The sequence below is a fragment of the Montipora foliosa genome, chromosome 2 (assembly GCF_036669935.1).
Source record: "Montipora foliosa isolate CH-2021 chromosome 2, ASM3666993v2, whole genome shotgun sequence".
NCBI classification, from domain to species: domain Eukaryota; kingdom Metazoa; phylum Cnidaria; class Anthozoa; order Scleractinia; family Acroporidae; genus Montipora; species Montipora foliosa.
The window spans coordinates 5,088,904-5,106,450 of NC_090870.1; the positions used below are offsets into that span (position 1 = coordinate 5,088,904).

The following is a 17,547-nucleotide window of genomic DNA, read 5'->3' on the forward strand; positions in this document are numbered from 1 at the left end:
AAGCCTTGTTCTCCTGTGAGATAAGAGTAGCTGTATGTCAAAAAGGTTTGGTTTAGCCCATAATAATGATAAAAAATGTCCTGTTACTGTGAGCAAGTACATTTATGTTCTTAAAAGTTGTTCCCCTGAGGTTCCTAAGAAGAACTAAAGTACCGATAAGCAAACTGAGTTGTTACACTTAGTCGTAGCAAAGATCCCAAATGTGTGATCACCTTTTTAACTTATTCTTGTTCTTTCTGTTGACATAATAATTATTATCCAATTTGAAGCTCAGAAAAGCTTTGCCAGCCTCTAACACGACAGTCTACATGTACGAAAGTGCGATGCTATACATGTATGTACCTTAGCAGGGGTGGATCCAGGATTCTTGTTAGGACTAGGTGCACAACTAAGGAATAGGGTAGCTGACTGGTGACATTTTTTTGCAGAATAACAGTTGTACTGGAAAGCTACAGGTCTTCTCAAGGGAGGGGGGAAATGCACACCCCCTGCACTCTCCCCTAGATCCACCCCCGCTTAGAGATCACAGTTTTAGATTCTTGCAACCAATTTTTGTAATACTGTTGTGTTTTTAATAGATACACACTTCTGGAGTGTTGAAAACGTAATTACTTTAAAAAATTAACAAGTTATTTTTCATGACTGTGCATGGTGTAGAAAACTACCAAATTAAACCAGTTAAGGTTTTCACCAGTAACTGCGTATCACAAGCAGAGGTAGAAAAAAAAAGATTCTGTCACTCTGGCAAGTTTCCATCCTTTCTGCAATATGCCTTTTCAATACTTAAGAAATTTATGAAAAGGGGTTTCTCATGAAACTAAAATTAATGGGTTCACTGAGTCAATTCCAGTAATAATTACGGTAGATTTGCAACTGTTACCCAGAAGTCACAGTCCAAGTCAAATTGAATATGGCAGATTAAAAGTAAAATGCAAATCCTTCAGTTTTCAGTAACATGATAGAAAATCTAACTAAACTATTATTATTAAGGCACACACATTTTTTCCTCTTGCTGTACATGTACTTACAGCACAACAACTTGAAATGTTTCTCAACACCTACCAGCTGAAAACCTAACACCAATTAAAACTGTGTAAGCTCTTGTCGCAAACATGGAGAACAGATGTCGAAGACACATGATGAAAGCTACAAACCACAGAATCAAACTCAAACTACCGGTAACTACAGGTCACTCTTAGTATTTGCAAACTTTACTTCAGAAAGCTGTTTAATAATTAATGTCATAATGTTATCAGGATTCCAAAGAGGAAACTAGAGGGCACCAAAAGTATGCACCAGAAATGTTCGGTACATATACATTTCCATCACCATGCACATGGCAGTTGGCCACCAGTGTCAGGATCGCGAACAGCCATCCAGATAACTCTGAGTGAACAAAGGTCCACTTACAGTACGTATTCTGTACTGAACACTACTTGCTAAAAAAGTCCATCAGCCTTTGCTACTGGTAATAACTAGAAAATCCCTGGGCTGCCCCTCGGCTATTGGACGAACCCATTGACGGCCGCAAACCACTATACATTCCAGGGGATCCAGCGGACTCCAATTGTGATGTGAGTGTTGCGGTAGACTGAGGCTTCATTTGGTGCTGCCATGATGCAGTCATCATGTCTTGTGGACTCATGCCCTGGTTTGTGTCCACCACATTGCTGTTGCCTGGCTGACCATTTCGAGTGGTTGTAGCACTGCCATAACCCATTACTCCACCACCAGAGTTCATGTCACCCATTGTACGTGGCATCTGATTCCTCAACAAGGCCATTGGTGACATGGGCGCGACAGGTCGTTGTGCCACCATACTGGGCCGCATCATTGACGGCATACCTCCGTTTATCAGACTGTATCCTCCTTGGGAAGACTGGGTCTGTGCGGCTGCAGCAGACATCATTGCATTTCGCCTTTGCACCAGCGCAGCCAAAAGACTACCTGCTTGTCCCGCTGAAAATTCTTGGCTGTCCAGGTCTACTGCAAGACAAAAGAAGAGGTTTTTGTGACCATTACAGTAAAACGTGTAAGACTAACAATCTTGCTATAAACCAATGATTTGATGTAATGTGCTGACAATGTAGGTTGATTATGTAGCCTTCCAAGGACCACTTGTGCCCAAGATTCACGAACACGACCACATGGGAAGGGGGGGGGGAGGGGGGAGGGGGGGAGGGGGCACTGATAAATCAAAAGAACATTCAATATTCTTACCACTGCTTTGGTCCATGCTGTGCTGTTGCTGTATCATTCCAGTTCCAAGCCTCTGTGGAGTTGGAGCACCACTTCCAGGTGCAACGGGACTTACAAGTGATGCATCTGATTTTTGCACTATTTGAGTGACTGTAGTGCTGGGTGAGGCATTTCCTCTCTTGTCCTTAAGTTCGCTGGCCTAAAAGAAAAACGTGTCATTGTTGCTGCATGGGAAATCAAGACCCTAAAGTGGCCAACTAGATCAGCTTGCACTAAAACTGCTTTCCTCATGAAAGATGACATCAATCAGTGTAACGGCCAAAAAGAATGAATCAAAACAGGGACAACCAAAGCAATTTCCCTTAAAAACCTACCAGAAGAGGATCTACAATAACAATAATTTTTTGCAACACTTAATGCACAGTTCTTTGAAGAAGTCTTTCACAGTCCACTTGTCGACACCTTACTTCCTGCAAGCCGATAACACATTCTCTTGGGTGTCCGCCCAATGGAAAAATTAACTAAAGCTATTTACAAACAAGCACAAAAACAAGTCACTTACAGAAAGTCTATTAAGGTGGATTTTTACAGTTTTCCAAAGAAAAAGAACAAGATTTTAAAATCTGTGAAATTAAAGCAATAGTGTGTCTCTTCTGAAGTGTTGGTCACTGCAATGGATGTAAAATGTAATTTTACCCCTCACTAATAAATTAAAATCAGGGGAAATTGCTAAATATAGTGACCAAGCTCCTGTGGGGGGGCCAGGAAACTAGACATTTCAAAGGCATTTTTTCTCAAAACCTAGCTGTATGACCAGGGTTAAAATTTTGGGAATTAGTAAACAATATGAAGACGAAACAATTGAACATTTTTTTAGAAAGATCTATCAAACGTTTTTCACTTATTACCAAAATAGACAAAAATCGGTTTTTGCCATTTTTGAAAAATCTGTCGGACAGTTCTATACATGATTATTTTTTTCTTGCTTAGGAAATCCAGAAATTTTAAGGTGGGGTCCTACAGCCAGTTTTTTAGAAAAAGGTCTTTGAAATGTCTAGTTTCCAGTCCCCCCTCCAAGAGCTCGGTCACTCTCTTTAATATTTTCCCCTGATTTGCATTTATTTGTTAGGTAAAATTAGATTTTACATCCATTGAAGTGATTAACACTTCAGAGACATCCTGGTGCTTTATTCTTACAGATATCAAAATATTGATCTTTTTCTTCAGAAAACTGTCGTAAACCACCTAAACAAAAAGTTAGCCTTTGTACTGGAAAGAGCACACCTTCATTTTTGGGCTTATGGAGCCACAAGAAGAACTCCCAAAACAATGCTAGATTAGTCATTAACCCAAAACGCTTGAATTCCACCACACCATGATTCCTTTCAATAATATTGTATTTGGAGGTGCTTATTTTCACACCTCCACCGAAAGGGAAGTGCAAATGTTGTGGCTCAATAATTTTTCTGGTTAAAAATGTTTTAAACAAGTTCAATTTTGATTTTCTGTCATTTCAGGTCATGATAATGAATATTAGACAAAGAAAAATCAAAATTGAACTGGTTTGAAAATTTTTAAACCAAGAAAATTTTTGAACCACAACAAACATACGTGTACCTTTGAAAGAGCATCCAATCCTCCCTCTCCCATTTGTGAAGACACTGAAAGAAACAAACAGAATTATTAATAAAATTATTTCAATGTTATGCTGCAGCAACAAAATCAGATTGCACGGCGTTTCTAAAACGAGGGTAAGGGTAAGACCAACAGTGAGGGTAAGGGTAAGGATACGAATACAGAAAGTATCCTAAAAATGCATAAAAGTTAACCTTAAACTTTTGTTTAGGCCTAATTAGGCCTAAGGTTAGCTTTTATGCATGTTTAGGATACTTTTTGTATTCATATCTTTACCCTTACCCTCGGTCTTACCCTTACCCTCGTTTTAGAAACGCCGTCAGATTGTAGAGACAAATATGGAAATAGGACTTATTATCTGACTGCATTGGTTATTGTACAGAAAATGCATGAAACAAGTACAACTATTCCATAATAGTATATAACTGAAAATTCTCTGGGCTGATTAGTTTCACTTGAGGTGATTATTATGCAATAATTACCCTTTTTTTTTTCAAAATGGCTGTAGGCTGTTTTGGCAAGGTGACGGACGAAGAAATAAGTTGTTTTAAAGAAAACACATACAGTATCTTTCATCACCTATGTAAAAATTTGTACTAAAACAATACACCTCAGGCTTGGTGAACATCAGTGAATAAGAACAGAGACAAGCCGATATTCACCTCGCCTTAGGAGAATAATTGTTAGTTATTGTACAGGAAAGAACTGGTTTGACTAGTTCATGTTCTGACATTTGCCTGGTGCTTGTCACGCACAAATCTTTCACACGTTCTCAGTTGTTTCACTTCCTGCTGAGTATTTCTACTAGTTTGTTCTTTGACTTGCCCCAGCAGTTGCATTAAAATACAGCACAACTCTTAAAAATACTCAGCGATACTACACACCAAAACATCTAACAAGATGTAAATACTAGATGTTAATATCAGTGTAGGGAATGAGGTAGATAGGTCAGAGTAACCGAACAACCAAGGACAAGTGCCTATAAATGACTTGTTAGTAGACTCGTATGTCCAAGACATAATAATATAATAATAATAATAATTGGCAGTGATGATCACCCTTTACTTGCAGTATCGAAGACTGAATTGCGCAGGGCGCAGCTCACAATATTGGGCTGAGAGCATACAAAGGCGCCTCTGGCTGCCGCTATACAGTCCACGTTGATGTCTGAGCACAGCACCACAGCTAGATGTTAATTGGCTGTGAGTTGATTTTGATGAGGGAGGAAAACCGGAGCACCCGGAGAAAAACCCTCGAGTTAGGTTGAGATTGACTGAACTTCAGCCCACATGCTGGCTGGGGCCAGAGCTGAACCCCGGCTCGCAATGGTGGGAGGCTGGATAGATAACCTCTAAGCCACCCTGACTCCCTTTATCTATCATAAATACCACATTTAACTTGTAAAGTACATGTAAAGTAAAGTAAAGTGGTGCATTTATATAGCGCCCTTATCACTAACATCTCAAAGGTGCTTTACAATGATCAATTTACCCCCAGCGGACTGGAAGCATATACTTGTGTGACAGTGTGACAGTGACAGTGACATCACAAAAAAAGAAGATTCTCAATTTTATTATTATTTAACCCTTCTCTGGCCCCCAAAATTAATAAGTAAGCCTGTAACAGGCAGGTAAATTGGGGGAAGGAGGTAAAAGGCTACACCCCTAGAAAAACAGAAAACGACAACAACAAAACTGTGAAATTGGAGCCTGTCTTTATCTCTGCCCCACGACAAAAATTCTGAGGTACGTGTACAGCCCTTTTAAGAAGGTCCACTATTCAATTCATATTTCTAAGACTTTGCACCAGACATTTAATGTAATCTGGAACAACTTTAAATCAACTCCAGCCATTGTCTTACCTTGGGGAACTGGTCCCCCAGGGGTGTAGTGACAAATGGCATCTTCCCTTGCTGGAGGCATCTGAGGACGTCTCTGGTAGAGTGACACTGCAGAATCAGGACTTGTCATGTCTGGGTGCGGCGAAATGTCTGAATAGTCTGAACTGCTTGTTAAAGGTCCACTGTGAGAGGAATTTATTGTAGGGCTTGACAAGCTGAGGGTGATAGGCTGTTGCATGTTACCATTACTGCAATAAGAAAAGAAAGCTTTCTTTTCTATACAGTGTTAGAGACTGTTCGTGACTTTTGAGACTTTGCATGACCTTTTACAGTGGAGCTCTGAGATAAGTGAACCAAGATATACACAAAAACCTGGATACATGTATGAAAAACGTCTAAACATATCTGAAAAAACAAGGACGCGTGTCAACACATACGCAAAAAGGTTCATTAGTATTTAAGAGATCTCCTCTTGTCTTTTGTCATCTTGTCTTTGTTTACTCTCAATCGTCTGTGATGCAAGTGAATATAATTCGTGTGTTTTCTGGTCAGCAGGTCTTTTGGCTGGTTATTTATTTTAAAGCCAAAAACATCATTAAGAGAGAAATAAGCTATTGACAAATGGTGCATAAAAAGCTTTTTAACATAGAAATTTACATCAAAGTGTTTGAGAGTGATAATAAACAAACGTTCTGTATGTAAATTTTCGACTTGTCTGCAGTTATGCAATTTATTCTTTTGTCCACATAAACAATGCAGGAAAAGCAAAATTATGGTTATTAAAAACAAAGGGACAAATGCATACGGTATATGATAAGCAATTTTAGATGTGTAAAAAAAAGTGTATACATGTGAATTGCACGTTACTTTTGCCTCTTCATTGTTTGTTTATCCTGAATCGGTACTGTATGATATGCCATTTCAATCCTAGCAAACTAGTGCTGACGGAGACCTATTTGAAGCTTCCTAAACATGCATGTTAAACAAGTTAAGATATACAGCACATGAACAGGATAAACAAGCATCAAGTGTACAGATGTTTTCTCAAGGTTTCAAAAATGCACTTGATATAGTGTGTTGTGATTGTGAACCATAGGATTTTGCAAGAGTCAAAAACCTAGTGAAGTATCAGGATGCCTGCAGACATTTCGTCTCATTTCCAAAATCCAAAGACAGTACCACTCATTTTGCAAGGAGGAAGCTCGTATGAAGTTTCTTTTATTGAAAACTAAAAGGTGCGAATCAATCTCATATGAGCTTCTGGAATGTCCTTATTTATAGAATAAGCATCTGTAGTAATAGATGATATATAAGACTGAGAGGTTGCATGTACAATTTGAGAGTTCTCGTTAGTGTGAGTAGTTTTTGGAGTAAGTTTTCTGTCAGACAATAACGGTTTTTTTTTTTTTGCTGACAATGAACAAAATTCTTCTTGACCTGACTCCCCTGAACACATTGGAAACAAGGAGCTCTCCTCAACTAAGCAATCATCCTTAGTAATTCAGAGCACTCAAAGTCCCCCTTTAATGCTAAAAATTTGTAGTTAGAGTTGCTAGGGAGTTAATTAATGAATAAGGTCATGGACAAATAACAAAAATATTATCATTCTAGTCCATGTGATTTTGTTGATCAATGCATCACCTTGAATAATCCTTCTGTGTGACTGTATAGTCCCCCTCAACCCTAACTTTCAACATAATGGTCACTGGGCCCTTCTTTGACCAAATATAGACATGACAGACCTGGTAACCTGTCTGGAACATGCTTTTCCCAAATGCAACAGAAACCACAAACCTTTGAACCACACAGTTGGAGCAAACAATGTACTCAGCTTCATCAGTGTATGGATTCTGAAAGCTGTGACAGCTTGTTCTGAGCCACACAAAGCTCCCATCCTTAGCACGGAATCTGTACCTCACAGACAAGGTTTGACCTTTGAGTTTCATGACTAAAATGGAAAAAAAAGGCAAAAACATAAAGGTGGTTAGCACAACAACAACGAAAAAAACCTCTTCCATTTTGCCCTTTCTTTTGACCAATTTGGTTATAAGGGAATCAAATGATGGCATTTTCAGGTCCAAAAACAAACCATCAAATATTACGTATACCAAAAAAACACCAAACACCTGTTTCAGGTCACCTAAAAGCAAATTGTCGTAGTGGTAGAATCTCGCCTTGAGCTTAAACCCCTTCATAACATCATGTCACCAGTACAAAAAAACATTCAGCAAAGTAATTTTTTACGTCAATCAAACATTCTCCTTCATTCTTTGCACATGGACCAAACCATTGCCAGAAGGTGAACTTTTAGTGACAAAAGAGATTTATAAAATAAAGATACAGCTGGGATAAATGAGAAAAATAAAATTAAGTTTTGGTTTATTTATTTATTTACCACTACTATCACTGATTTAGACTGAGGAAAGATTTGTACATAAATTACAAATAAGTTATAAAAAATTCTACATCAAGTACAGCTTTTTACAAATCACAACTTTAAGTTCAACTATGGACTACACTAAAAATAGCAAGTGGTGAGGAAACCTCAGGAAGCCAAGGTTCATGATAATTAAGTATTTGATTGAAAGAAAGACTAGATGGTTGCAATAAGTACAAAAGAGACAGAAAAATAATTGTTTGGTGGATAGAAAGAGGGTTAATAGGCTAGGGTTAGGTCAGGCTAAAATTTGTACTTATAAATTTACATATATTAGAGCAGTTTTCAAAGGACTGTTGAAAGTAATATCAACCAAAACCAATCGCGACTTGCAAGTGCGATTTTTTCCATGCTTTGAGCAACTTACATGGAAGTTACAGATTTGGATTGGTTCATTGAGATGTTTACACCTGCTGTAATTGATTGAAGGAATTACTTTGATACCTTATTACATGAAATTTTCGCGACACGTTAATTTTGCGAATTTCGCAATTTAAAAAAAATTGTGAAATTTAAGGACATTCTGGCTCCTTGAGTGTGTCTCACTCAAATTTTCACAAAATCGCGAAATTAAGGTGTCGCGAAATATGCGAACCTCAAAATCGCGAAATTAACATGTCGCAAAAATTTCATGTAATAAGGTATTTGTTTCACAACAGTCAATTGAAAACCGCTCTAAACCAGAAACGATTGTGAAGATGATTGCTACTTTAATAACCCCAAACCCACCAATCTTCCCAGCCTAAAAAGTAAAAAACAAACCCTGCTGATAACTCTCCATCATATGTTCCAAGTCATCATGATGAAAGAAATCAAAACACACTTCATTCAGAAGTTCTTGAGGCTTGTAACCTAACACGTCTGTTACTCTGAAAGGCAAGAAATCACAACAAGTTTGACATTGTAAAACTGGGAAGTCGTTTAGGGTCTCTTTTTTTAATGTAAAAGGAATGGAGGTAGGGGCAGTCTTCAAGACGTTTGATACAGAAGTGTTCACCAAGAGAGTTAATTAACAAGGTCTATATGACAGGTAAATTACCTCTGATCCACAAACGTGAACTTGCCATCAAGGCTATGCCTGGAAATAAACTCGGTGACCGGAGGAGAGTCAACTAAATCATTGCTCTGGGGAACACTTGTAGGCTGAAGTTTCCCAATAGTTACTAAACAGCTTGTCTCATTTGTGTCTGTGTCACCTGCACCACAAACAGCTGAGTTATTCCCAAAGGTCTGTGAACAACGAGAAATGTTTGAGTTGCAGAGCTCCAATACACTAGAAAGTACATAGGCATATAAAGGACGCTACTTTGAGGGCTCACAGTTTGTAAAGTGCCACTAGCCTTAAAATATTAAAACTCTCAAAGGTTGAATTTCAGCAACATAAAACACATGTTTTGCACTTTTTACTAAAGGTTTCACTTCCAATAGTAGGTTGCACAAGTTACAAAATTTGCATTCATAATAATTTGTCCCAAGGCTGAGGTTTATCTCTATGATGGATGGCACCATAAACTGGTTATTGCATCCCAGTTTTGAATGACTTTCTGCATGGAAAAACAAGTAACATACATGTATGTACATATATATATATATATGTTTAAGTGTACGTAAGAAAAAGCGACAAAGAGACAAACTCTTGACTGTTCTGGACGGGGTTTAATAAGACGTTTCGGCCGTTCGGCCTTCTTCAGCTTAAAAGTTAAAAACTAAAAAACTATTTACAATGAGTGCAAATCACAAAAACAGAGGCTTATATATACAGAGCAGAAACATTGAAATTAAGGAAACCTAACAAAACAAAGGTCAAAGCTACGAGTTGACATGGATTTGACAATCAAAGACAAATAAAGAACTATAACAAAGGTCTAAGCTACAAGGTGACATGGATTTAACAATCAAAAACAAATAAAGAACTATAGGTGACATATCAATAAAAATGCATCATATTGGGAAAATGTCAACTCACAACTACTCAATTGTAGTAATTAATGCAGCGTTTCGATCTAAATTCCTGCCTTTTATTAAGACCATGAGGTTAAGGGTAAATAAGTGCGCAGTCCAATAGGCCTCCCTAATGAGTAACAATTGTTCAAGATGTAAAGAATTTTCAAAAGACCTAATTTGTTCGATAATGATGAAATTGATTTGTGAAATTTCATGTTCAGAGTTATTAAAGTGGATTGGCTATTCACAAGTTCTTTTGTTCTTCAGCATGTTCCACTTGTGGTTACGAAATCTTACTTTAAATTCAGTCGAGGTGGAGCCTACATATTGCAAGTTGCATTTGGCACAAGTGGCCAAATAAAATTGATAACATTTTGTGATGAACAAGAAAGTTTTTGTTGAATGGAATAATGACGACCAGTAGCTGAACTTTGAAATTAGTAGATAATTTAAGAAAGCAACGCAAATGAAGAGTAAAACAATACGTTTTGTATCCTTTGTGAAGTATATATATATATATATATATATATATATAATCTCAGAAAAAGACCTATGTCTCTAAATAGCTTGGAGGGTGATGAGCCTGCATCTGTCTGACCACAAGGTCTTAACACAACATCGCATCAGCTCTCCTCAAGTTTTTTCGATTTCGCTCGCCATGCGCCTCGTTGTCTATTCACTACCTTATGTCCAACACGTGCTCATGGAATAATTGTTAATTATTAATCAGTTAGTACCTTGATGTAACCAGTGCAGTGGACAATAGCATACTCCTCATCTAAATGCTTTAAGCGATTGCCCTTCCCTCTTGATAAACCATCACTTTCCTCTTGTCCACATCTCATACGACAGATAAAGTTTCTTCTTGAACTAGAGTACATCCTCGACAATGCTAAAGAGCAAAAAAATGTACATGTTATTTCTTTTTCATAACAAAGAGGAATTTTACACAAAGTGAAATTTCAGAGATTGACTAAACAATGACAGTACCTCCGTGGCTGTCCTTTTTGACACTGCCAGCTTTAAGAAAGGAAATAAGAATATTTTAATTGCAAAGATACAGTAAGTTGTAAGGGTGTTATCAGTTAATGTTGTTCTCAAACAGAAAATTATTTTGTTCACTTAAAGACTCTCTGTTGAACAGCATGCATAGAGCATCTCAGCTCAGGTTTCGTGGTCCACAAAACCTCCATTAAACTTTGCATGTCTCTATCTTGTATTGAATCCATCGCAATTTAATGCTGGATTAGTATTATATTAATAGTGTCATAATTCCTTTTGCCTTGAATGTGCATATTTTATTGCTAATCGGTAGTTTTGTTGACTTCATAACATATGGGCCGAATGTTTGCCATGCCAACGGTGAAAAACACCAGTTGCTAACTGAGCATTTGGACCGTGATAACGTGACGATGGCAACTTGCAGATATATCTGAATGCAGTCCTGAAAAACCTTAGCCACAGTAGTCAGTTGGGGATCACTGTATAGTTAAGTTTAATTTGCTGAAGTCATTGTTTGTGTGAGCAAGCTACATTTGTTCTCCTCTCTGTTTGAACTTTTTTCTCTTTAATATTTTTGGAAGTTGTTCTGGAAATCTTGATCTTCTATCAGACAATCTCTGGCTGAAATGATTTTGTCTTATGTCAGGGTGACAACCCTTTCTAGTATCAACCAAAATGAGCAAGCTGTTTGTGTATGTGACTCGATTGCAACAGTTGCACCAGATTCTTTATGAACAACTGATTTGTCACACATCTTGTACAATATCAAACAAAATAATAGTATTTCTTTTTAACAAAACCAAAGAGTCGAAGACAATAAATGTACAGTCTTTATCATTAGGTTTTATATTTGAATCAATGTCGCGAAGAGGGCTGGCGTTGGGTGAAAAAACCTGATTACATTTGATTAGTGTTAGAGCAGTGCTTTGCTTTATTTATTGGAAATAAACATTTCTATTCTTCAAACCAACTTCTCTTCCATTCACTTGTAGGCAAGGACACAAATTGTCACTAATTAATTTTCAACCAAACTAGTCATTTTGTTTCAACCTAGTTCAAGTTAGGACAGGTACAAAACAGAGGTCATTGTTTTACCAATACAGAAGGTATCCTAAACATTCATTAAAACTAACCTTAGACCTAAGAAACGTTTTTAAGCCTAATGTTACATGTAGCATTAATCTTTTGTAAACAGTTAGACTTGTTTCTGTATTGGTAAAACAATGACCTGTGACCTGTGTTTTGTACCCACCCCAGATAGACCTTTTCCACGGGTTTTGACGCCATGTTTGTTGGGGTCAAAGACGGTTAAATTACAGTGAATGTATGGAAATTTTGACAACTTCAAATCATCATAAATCCTTTACTATCACAATCACTAGAGTGGTAAATCTGCCGTTAGAATTTTTAAATGGGGGCTCCAAAAAAACTTATCATGTGATCCGCAAAAGAAGTTGTCACATAGACCTTATTCATAAATGGCGGTCACATTTATAATTCTTTTGTCCATGTGCAAATTAGCCTACCAAGCCTCATTTTAGAGCAAGAATTCTTTTCAGTTCACTGTATGGTATCGAGGCTTGGTAGGCTAATTTGCACTTCGACAAAAGAATTATAAATTGGCCGCCATTTATGAATAAGGTCTATGACATAAAAAAGTTGTCACATGGTTCATGTAAAGCGCTTACGTGTTTAGAATCGAACCGCTTCGGATTCAAATTTCCAACGGCAGTTTTACCACTCTACTGGTTTTGATAGTAAGGTCTGACGATTGCGAATAGCGAGAATACCTCTCAAAAAGTACTTCTGTGGAGATTATTTTCATGAAGTATGACAATCAGAATCAAGCTATAACGACCGTAAACAAAATTTGAAGAGACATAAGGAGATTTCTAACATGCATTTTTCAGATGTTGTGCCTTGTGCAATGATCTAATTTTCCATTGAGTGAATGATATTAATAAAATGACTAAAAATATTTAAAAAATTTTTGAAATCTGCCTTTCTGCAGCTGAGTTACAGAGGTTTGAATTCAGCCAAAATCCCATACTGTAATTTAAGCTAAGTTTGCTCCCCAACCAAGATGGCGTCAGAAACTGTGAAAAGGTCTAATGACCCAGGTTGAAACAAGTTGACCTAGATTGAAACAAAATGACCTTAGTAGTTCGATTGCAGTTTAACCTAAGGAACAAAATGACCTACAACAGCTACATCAAGCAGAATAAAAACATAAACAAATGAACGCAAAGCATTCTGTTCGACAGAGAGTCTTTAAGCTTTTGACTGACTGACACTGGATAACTTTGTCCACAACAAAAGTCTCACATTTTTGTATATAATCCTTTTAAATCAAGCAGCCTTGCATACATACAGTGTAATTACGTCCAACTCTTGGATAACACTTCTGTAACACAGTTTTCTTTACATGTTTGACTGTTCCTGCTTAGGATGGAGTAGCTAAAATTTTTCCTTGGTTAAAGATTTTTCAGACTAGTTTGTTTTTTACTTTCCTACACGTTTGAAAACATTTTAACCAAGGAAACATTTAATTACAACATACATAACTTACAAAAAAGTTTCACTGGTATCAGAATTGATCAACACTAGTCTTCAGGCTTCATGATCAAGATTATTTGCCTTATGTAAAAGTGGATTTCTTCTTGAAAACACCATGAAAGGGGCTGATGAAAAATTCTCTCAATAATGATAACACTGCCTATGAGTGGCAGTTCAAAACTAACTCACTTTTCAGATCAAGCACTCTCCCTGCATCTGGCGATTCAGTAGGTGAAAGTTGGTCTCGTATTTTATCAGTGTCCTCGGGATGAACCAAGTCAAATATCTCTTGATTTATCCATGCACTCTGCAGATACACGTAGAGAAATGGGTAGGGTTTGAAACAGTTCAGAGAATAAACAAAGTAGTTAACTCCTCTTATTGATAGCGAATCCAAGAGCAAAGTTTTTGTTTGTTTTCATTCATATAAACAGCTAAAAGAAGTCATCCCACTTTGGAAAAATAAGATTAAGTAGCCCCTAAAATAATAATTTGGTTATGATGGAAATGGTTTAAATACACAAGGAAACACATTGAAACAATTTGAAAGGCCATTACTTCTTATCACGTTTACAGATCGCACAGTGCCACAAAACATTTAAGGATAGGTTCAACAACTCCTTCTAAGTTTGCTAAGCACAAATAAACAAATCAATAATTAAATAAACTAACACTCAATTGACCACTACTCATTTTATATCTGTATCCATACCCACTCTGGTATGTTGCCTGCATTTAAAGGCAAAGGCATCCACACAGGCAAAAAAAGGCCAAGAAACTATGCGACAAATGCATACCTGAGGTTGATTAAGGACAGGAGTTATCGAGTCTGAAACATATACCACAAGCCCAGTGCTACAATTCACCACAAACAGAAAACCATCAGCAGCCTAGAAAGATTAAAACAGCAAAACCTGTCAAGATCAACAAGTACAAGCTTTAGTCACAAAAAGTTTGTGAAGTCTTGAAGCCACTCCCTAATTGATCCACAAAACTTTATCATTTGCAACAGTTATTTGTACCTCTAAGATAAGATGCTTGAGCTCTTGATCAGACAAAAATGATGGTTTGTGAGAAACGTCAGGAGCTTGGCCTGTGGTGAGCAACGAGAAACATGCAATCAGGATACATTCCCTTTTGATTGAGTATCACAACATTTAGTTTTGATCTTGCTGCAAAACAAGGCTGTGGTATGGAACTTTCAAAAAACAACCTGTACCCTTAACGTAAAGTGGGTTGGAGAACTTGTCCCCCCTGTTAGAAAGCAAACACCTGCAAAATTGACTGGAAATGGTGATTAATAAATGGAAATAAATATCGGTAGAAAAGTAGGTTAAGAAACCTAGTTCCTCTGATTCAAGAGGCTAATGAAACTGTATACGAGTCGCTCCTTTTATTTTATCCCGGTCGGAGACTGGTACGAGCACTGTGGTTGTGTGTGGGCCTAGGCCGAGCAATTGTAGTATCGTGTTTACTCGTAATAAAGGTAAGTTGCTATTTACGCAAGGTGTAGGAGAATAAAGAACTATGTTTTCCTTGCTATGGAAAACACGGACTGCGCTTCGCTCCATTTCAAATAACCTTAAAGAACACCATCACCAAACAAAAGACAAAGCCAAAAACAACAGTAGCTTTAGAGGTCTTTGTCGTTGTTGTTGTTTTTTTTTTTACTATTTAATTATTATGACTTTCCTTGCATGCAAAGTAACATTTAAAATCCTTTTCTCACGTAAGACATAAATGAAATACCTTGGCAACCAAAAATTATGATCTGGCGACCAAATTTTTTCCATTAGTCGCCAGCTGGTGCCTGAACAAAAAAGTTAATTTCAAGCCCTGTGTTGAGTTGGTAAATTCTGTTGAAATACATGTCTCAAGACAGACCTGCCCCCAACAGACAGAGAAATGGAAAAATGCCAGTGACTACCTACCAGGCCCTCTCAATGATTTCATATAATTGACAGCCATCCGCAGCACTGTGAGTTTATCTGGTTTGCGTGCTAAGCCATTGCAAGATGGTACCATGTCAGATAACTCATTTATGTAAGCATTCATTTTATTTCTTCTCCTTCTCTCAATCTCACTGTGATTTTCCCTGTAAATAGACAACAGCAAACACGGTTCAGCTACACAACATGTACATTTAAACAAAAGACCCATGCACAAATTTTGCATGGGCACACTGACAGTGAGAGAGCAACCACACACTTTGTGTTTGTTTACTTAGAGTAAATCCTTTCGCTCCTACAAACACAACTAGGGAGTTGGAACACATACTATAAAGAACAAATTATACATCGAGAGGCAAAAGCTCAATGGCATGGCAACCCATGAGCTTTGATTAAAAAATAAGGTTGTCATTCAAAATCACAAAGTTAATCAAACAATTTTACGATTGTCTTTCAGTGACATGTTGCACCCAACAAGGTAGCTGTACAAGATAATCAAACTACAATGAAGCCTGAAAAGACAACAAAACCATTTTGTTTCTCGAAAACTACCAGCTGGCCGGCACAGACCCTCAGAAGTGTTTTCAGTTGTTTGATATATGTACATGTATGTGACACTGGTCATTAGGAAAATCACTGTCTCCGGCCCATCTCCAAAACTATAAAAATAACATGAACTAGCCCAGCTTTAGCACCTTACGCTTCTAGTATGAAAAACATAACGTAAATATGAATGAAAGAGTTCAATTACAAAATAAGCTACATGTAAATTGTCCAACTTACCTGGCAAATTTCTCCTTATTATTTTCATCCGATGTTCTAAAAAAAAAAATGCTATTAATTTTCTTCATTTATTAAAAATGTCCAACACACACGGGAAATTGAGACACGAGCATTTGCGATTGCTAAACGAAATTATTTCAGTTTGGACATTACTGTTCACACCACAGCTACGATAATGACGGAAGAGTCATACAATTTTTCAAAACAAGATTTGATTGCCATTAATTCGCACAAAGAATATTTATCTTTCGGAAACGAATCCATCACAGAAATGTATTTATGTTTATTATATTGCAAACTTTAACCTTTAATAAAGGAACTGGAATGTAAGCTCAAATCTTGTGACAATTTTTTTTGGCGTCATTAAATTTAATACAGCTTACGATTTACCAATAAACTAAATCCATAAAAATTGCCCGTCGTGAAGAATCAGGGAAATTTGAATTAAAGCTTAAGCTTACATTACCTGGGAATTTTGTTGTCTCCCTTTTCAATATCATCATCGTCTGAGTCTTCCCTGTACAGTACAACAAATCGAGGTCAAATCAACAGGAAAACAAACTGTAGCTATTCCATCAAGCAGAATGCAAGGCGAGGCAAAAATTCAGTTTTCTAATCACAACAATTAAGCTGGCAACTGGAGATTCAACATACTCTTTGATCATGAAAGTCTGGTTAGCTTTCCTCTTCCTGAGCCTGCCGTGAGAAGACTTGTCGGGGATTCCATCATCTAAACAACAAACAGGCAAATTAATCTCTATCTACGTAAATAACGCCATATTTTCCAGGATTTCGAGCACTGGTACCCACCGTCTTCGTTGAAGTCGTCCATTTTGGACGCATCGAAGTCGTCTAAAGAATCCAGCTTGTATGCTCTTAATCACAGGCACTCATTCAGCAAATGCGATCATGTCCAGAAGCAATGAACAGAGGAGACACTGAAATGAGAGATATGTATGTCTACAATGGCGGCATCACAGTCAATCGACTCTCTTGCAAACTTTCCACAACAGCTTGATCCGAATGAAGTGCGATGTGACGCTTTAGCGGAAGACCCGAAAATTTAGCGACACGCAAATAACGCTCAAGGAGGGCAGTTCTCAATAAAAAAACACGACGCAATCTGAGAGTTTTCGTACAATTCGTTCCCTGCAACGCAGTAACGGAGGAGACAATCAATATATGGGCGCCAGAGTCTGGTT

General features: G+C 37.4%; 1 protein-coding gene across 2 annotated transcripts in view; it reads right to left on the reverse strand.

Annotated features, from left to right (window-relative positions):
• Positions 1-17,529, reverse strand: part of LOC137992171 (protein cycle-like) — a 17,984-nt gene extending 455 nt beyond the window's left edge. The window contains exons 1-17 of one of the 2 annotated variants that reach the window (XM_068837316.1): positions 17,156-17,529; positions 17,000-17,075; positions 16,812-16,862; positions 16,346-16,381; positions 15,545-15,708; positions 14,636-14,706; positions 14,411-14,503; positions 13,803-13,920; positions 11,046-11,075; positions 10,793-10,947; positions 9,151-9,341; positions 8,874-8,980; positions 7,469-7,622; positions 5,696-5,922; positions 3,817-3,860; positions 2,221-2,398; positions 1-1,986 (exon numbers count right to left, since the gene is read on the reverse strand). The exon at positions 1-1,986 is cut by the window's left edge and continues 455 nt beyond it. In XM_068837316.1, the coding sequence (XP_068693417.1) occupies positions 1,463-1,986; positions 2,221-2,398; positions 3,817-3,860; positions 5,696-5,922; positions 7,469-7,622; positions 8,874-8,980; positions 9,151-9,341; positions 10,793-10,947; positions 11,046-11,075; positions 13,803-13,920; positions 14,411-14,503; positions 14,636-14,706; positions 15,545-15,708; positions 16,346-16,381; positions 16,812-16,862; positions 17,000-17,075; positions 17,156-17,177 (2,241 nt within the window). In that variant the 5' untranslated portion in view covers positions 17,178-17,529 and the 3' untranslated portion in view covers positions 1-1,462. The remainder of the gene's footprint in view (positions 1,987-2,220; positions 2,399-3,816; positions 3,861-5,695; positions 5,923-7,468; positions 7,623-8,873; positions 8,981-9,150; positions 9,342-10,792; positions 10,948-11,045; positions 11,076-13,802; positions 13,921-14,410; positions 14,504-14,635; positions 14,707-15,544; positions 15,709-16,345; positions 16,382-16,811; positions 16,863-16,999; positions 17,076-17,155) is intronic. The other variant, XM_068837317.1, reaches the window with a different exon arrangement.
• Between the last annotated feature and the right edge of the window lie 18 nt (positions 17,530-17,547).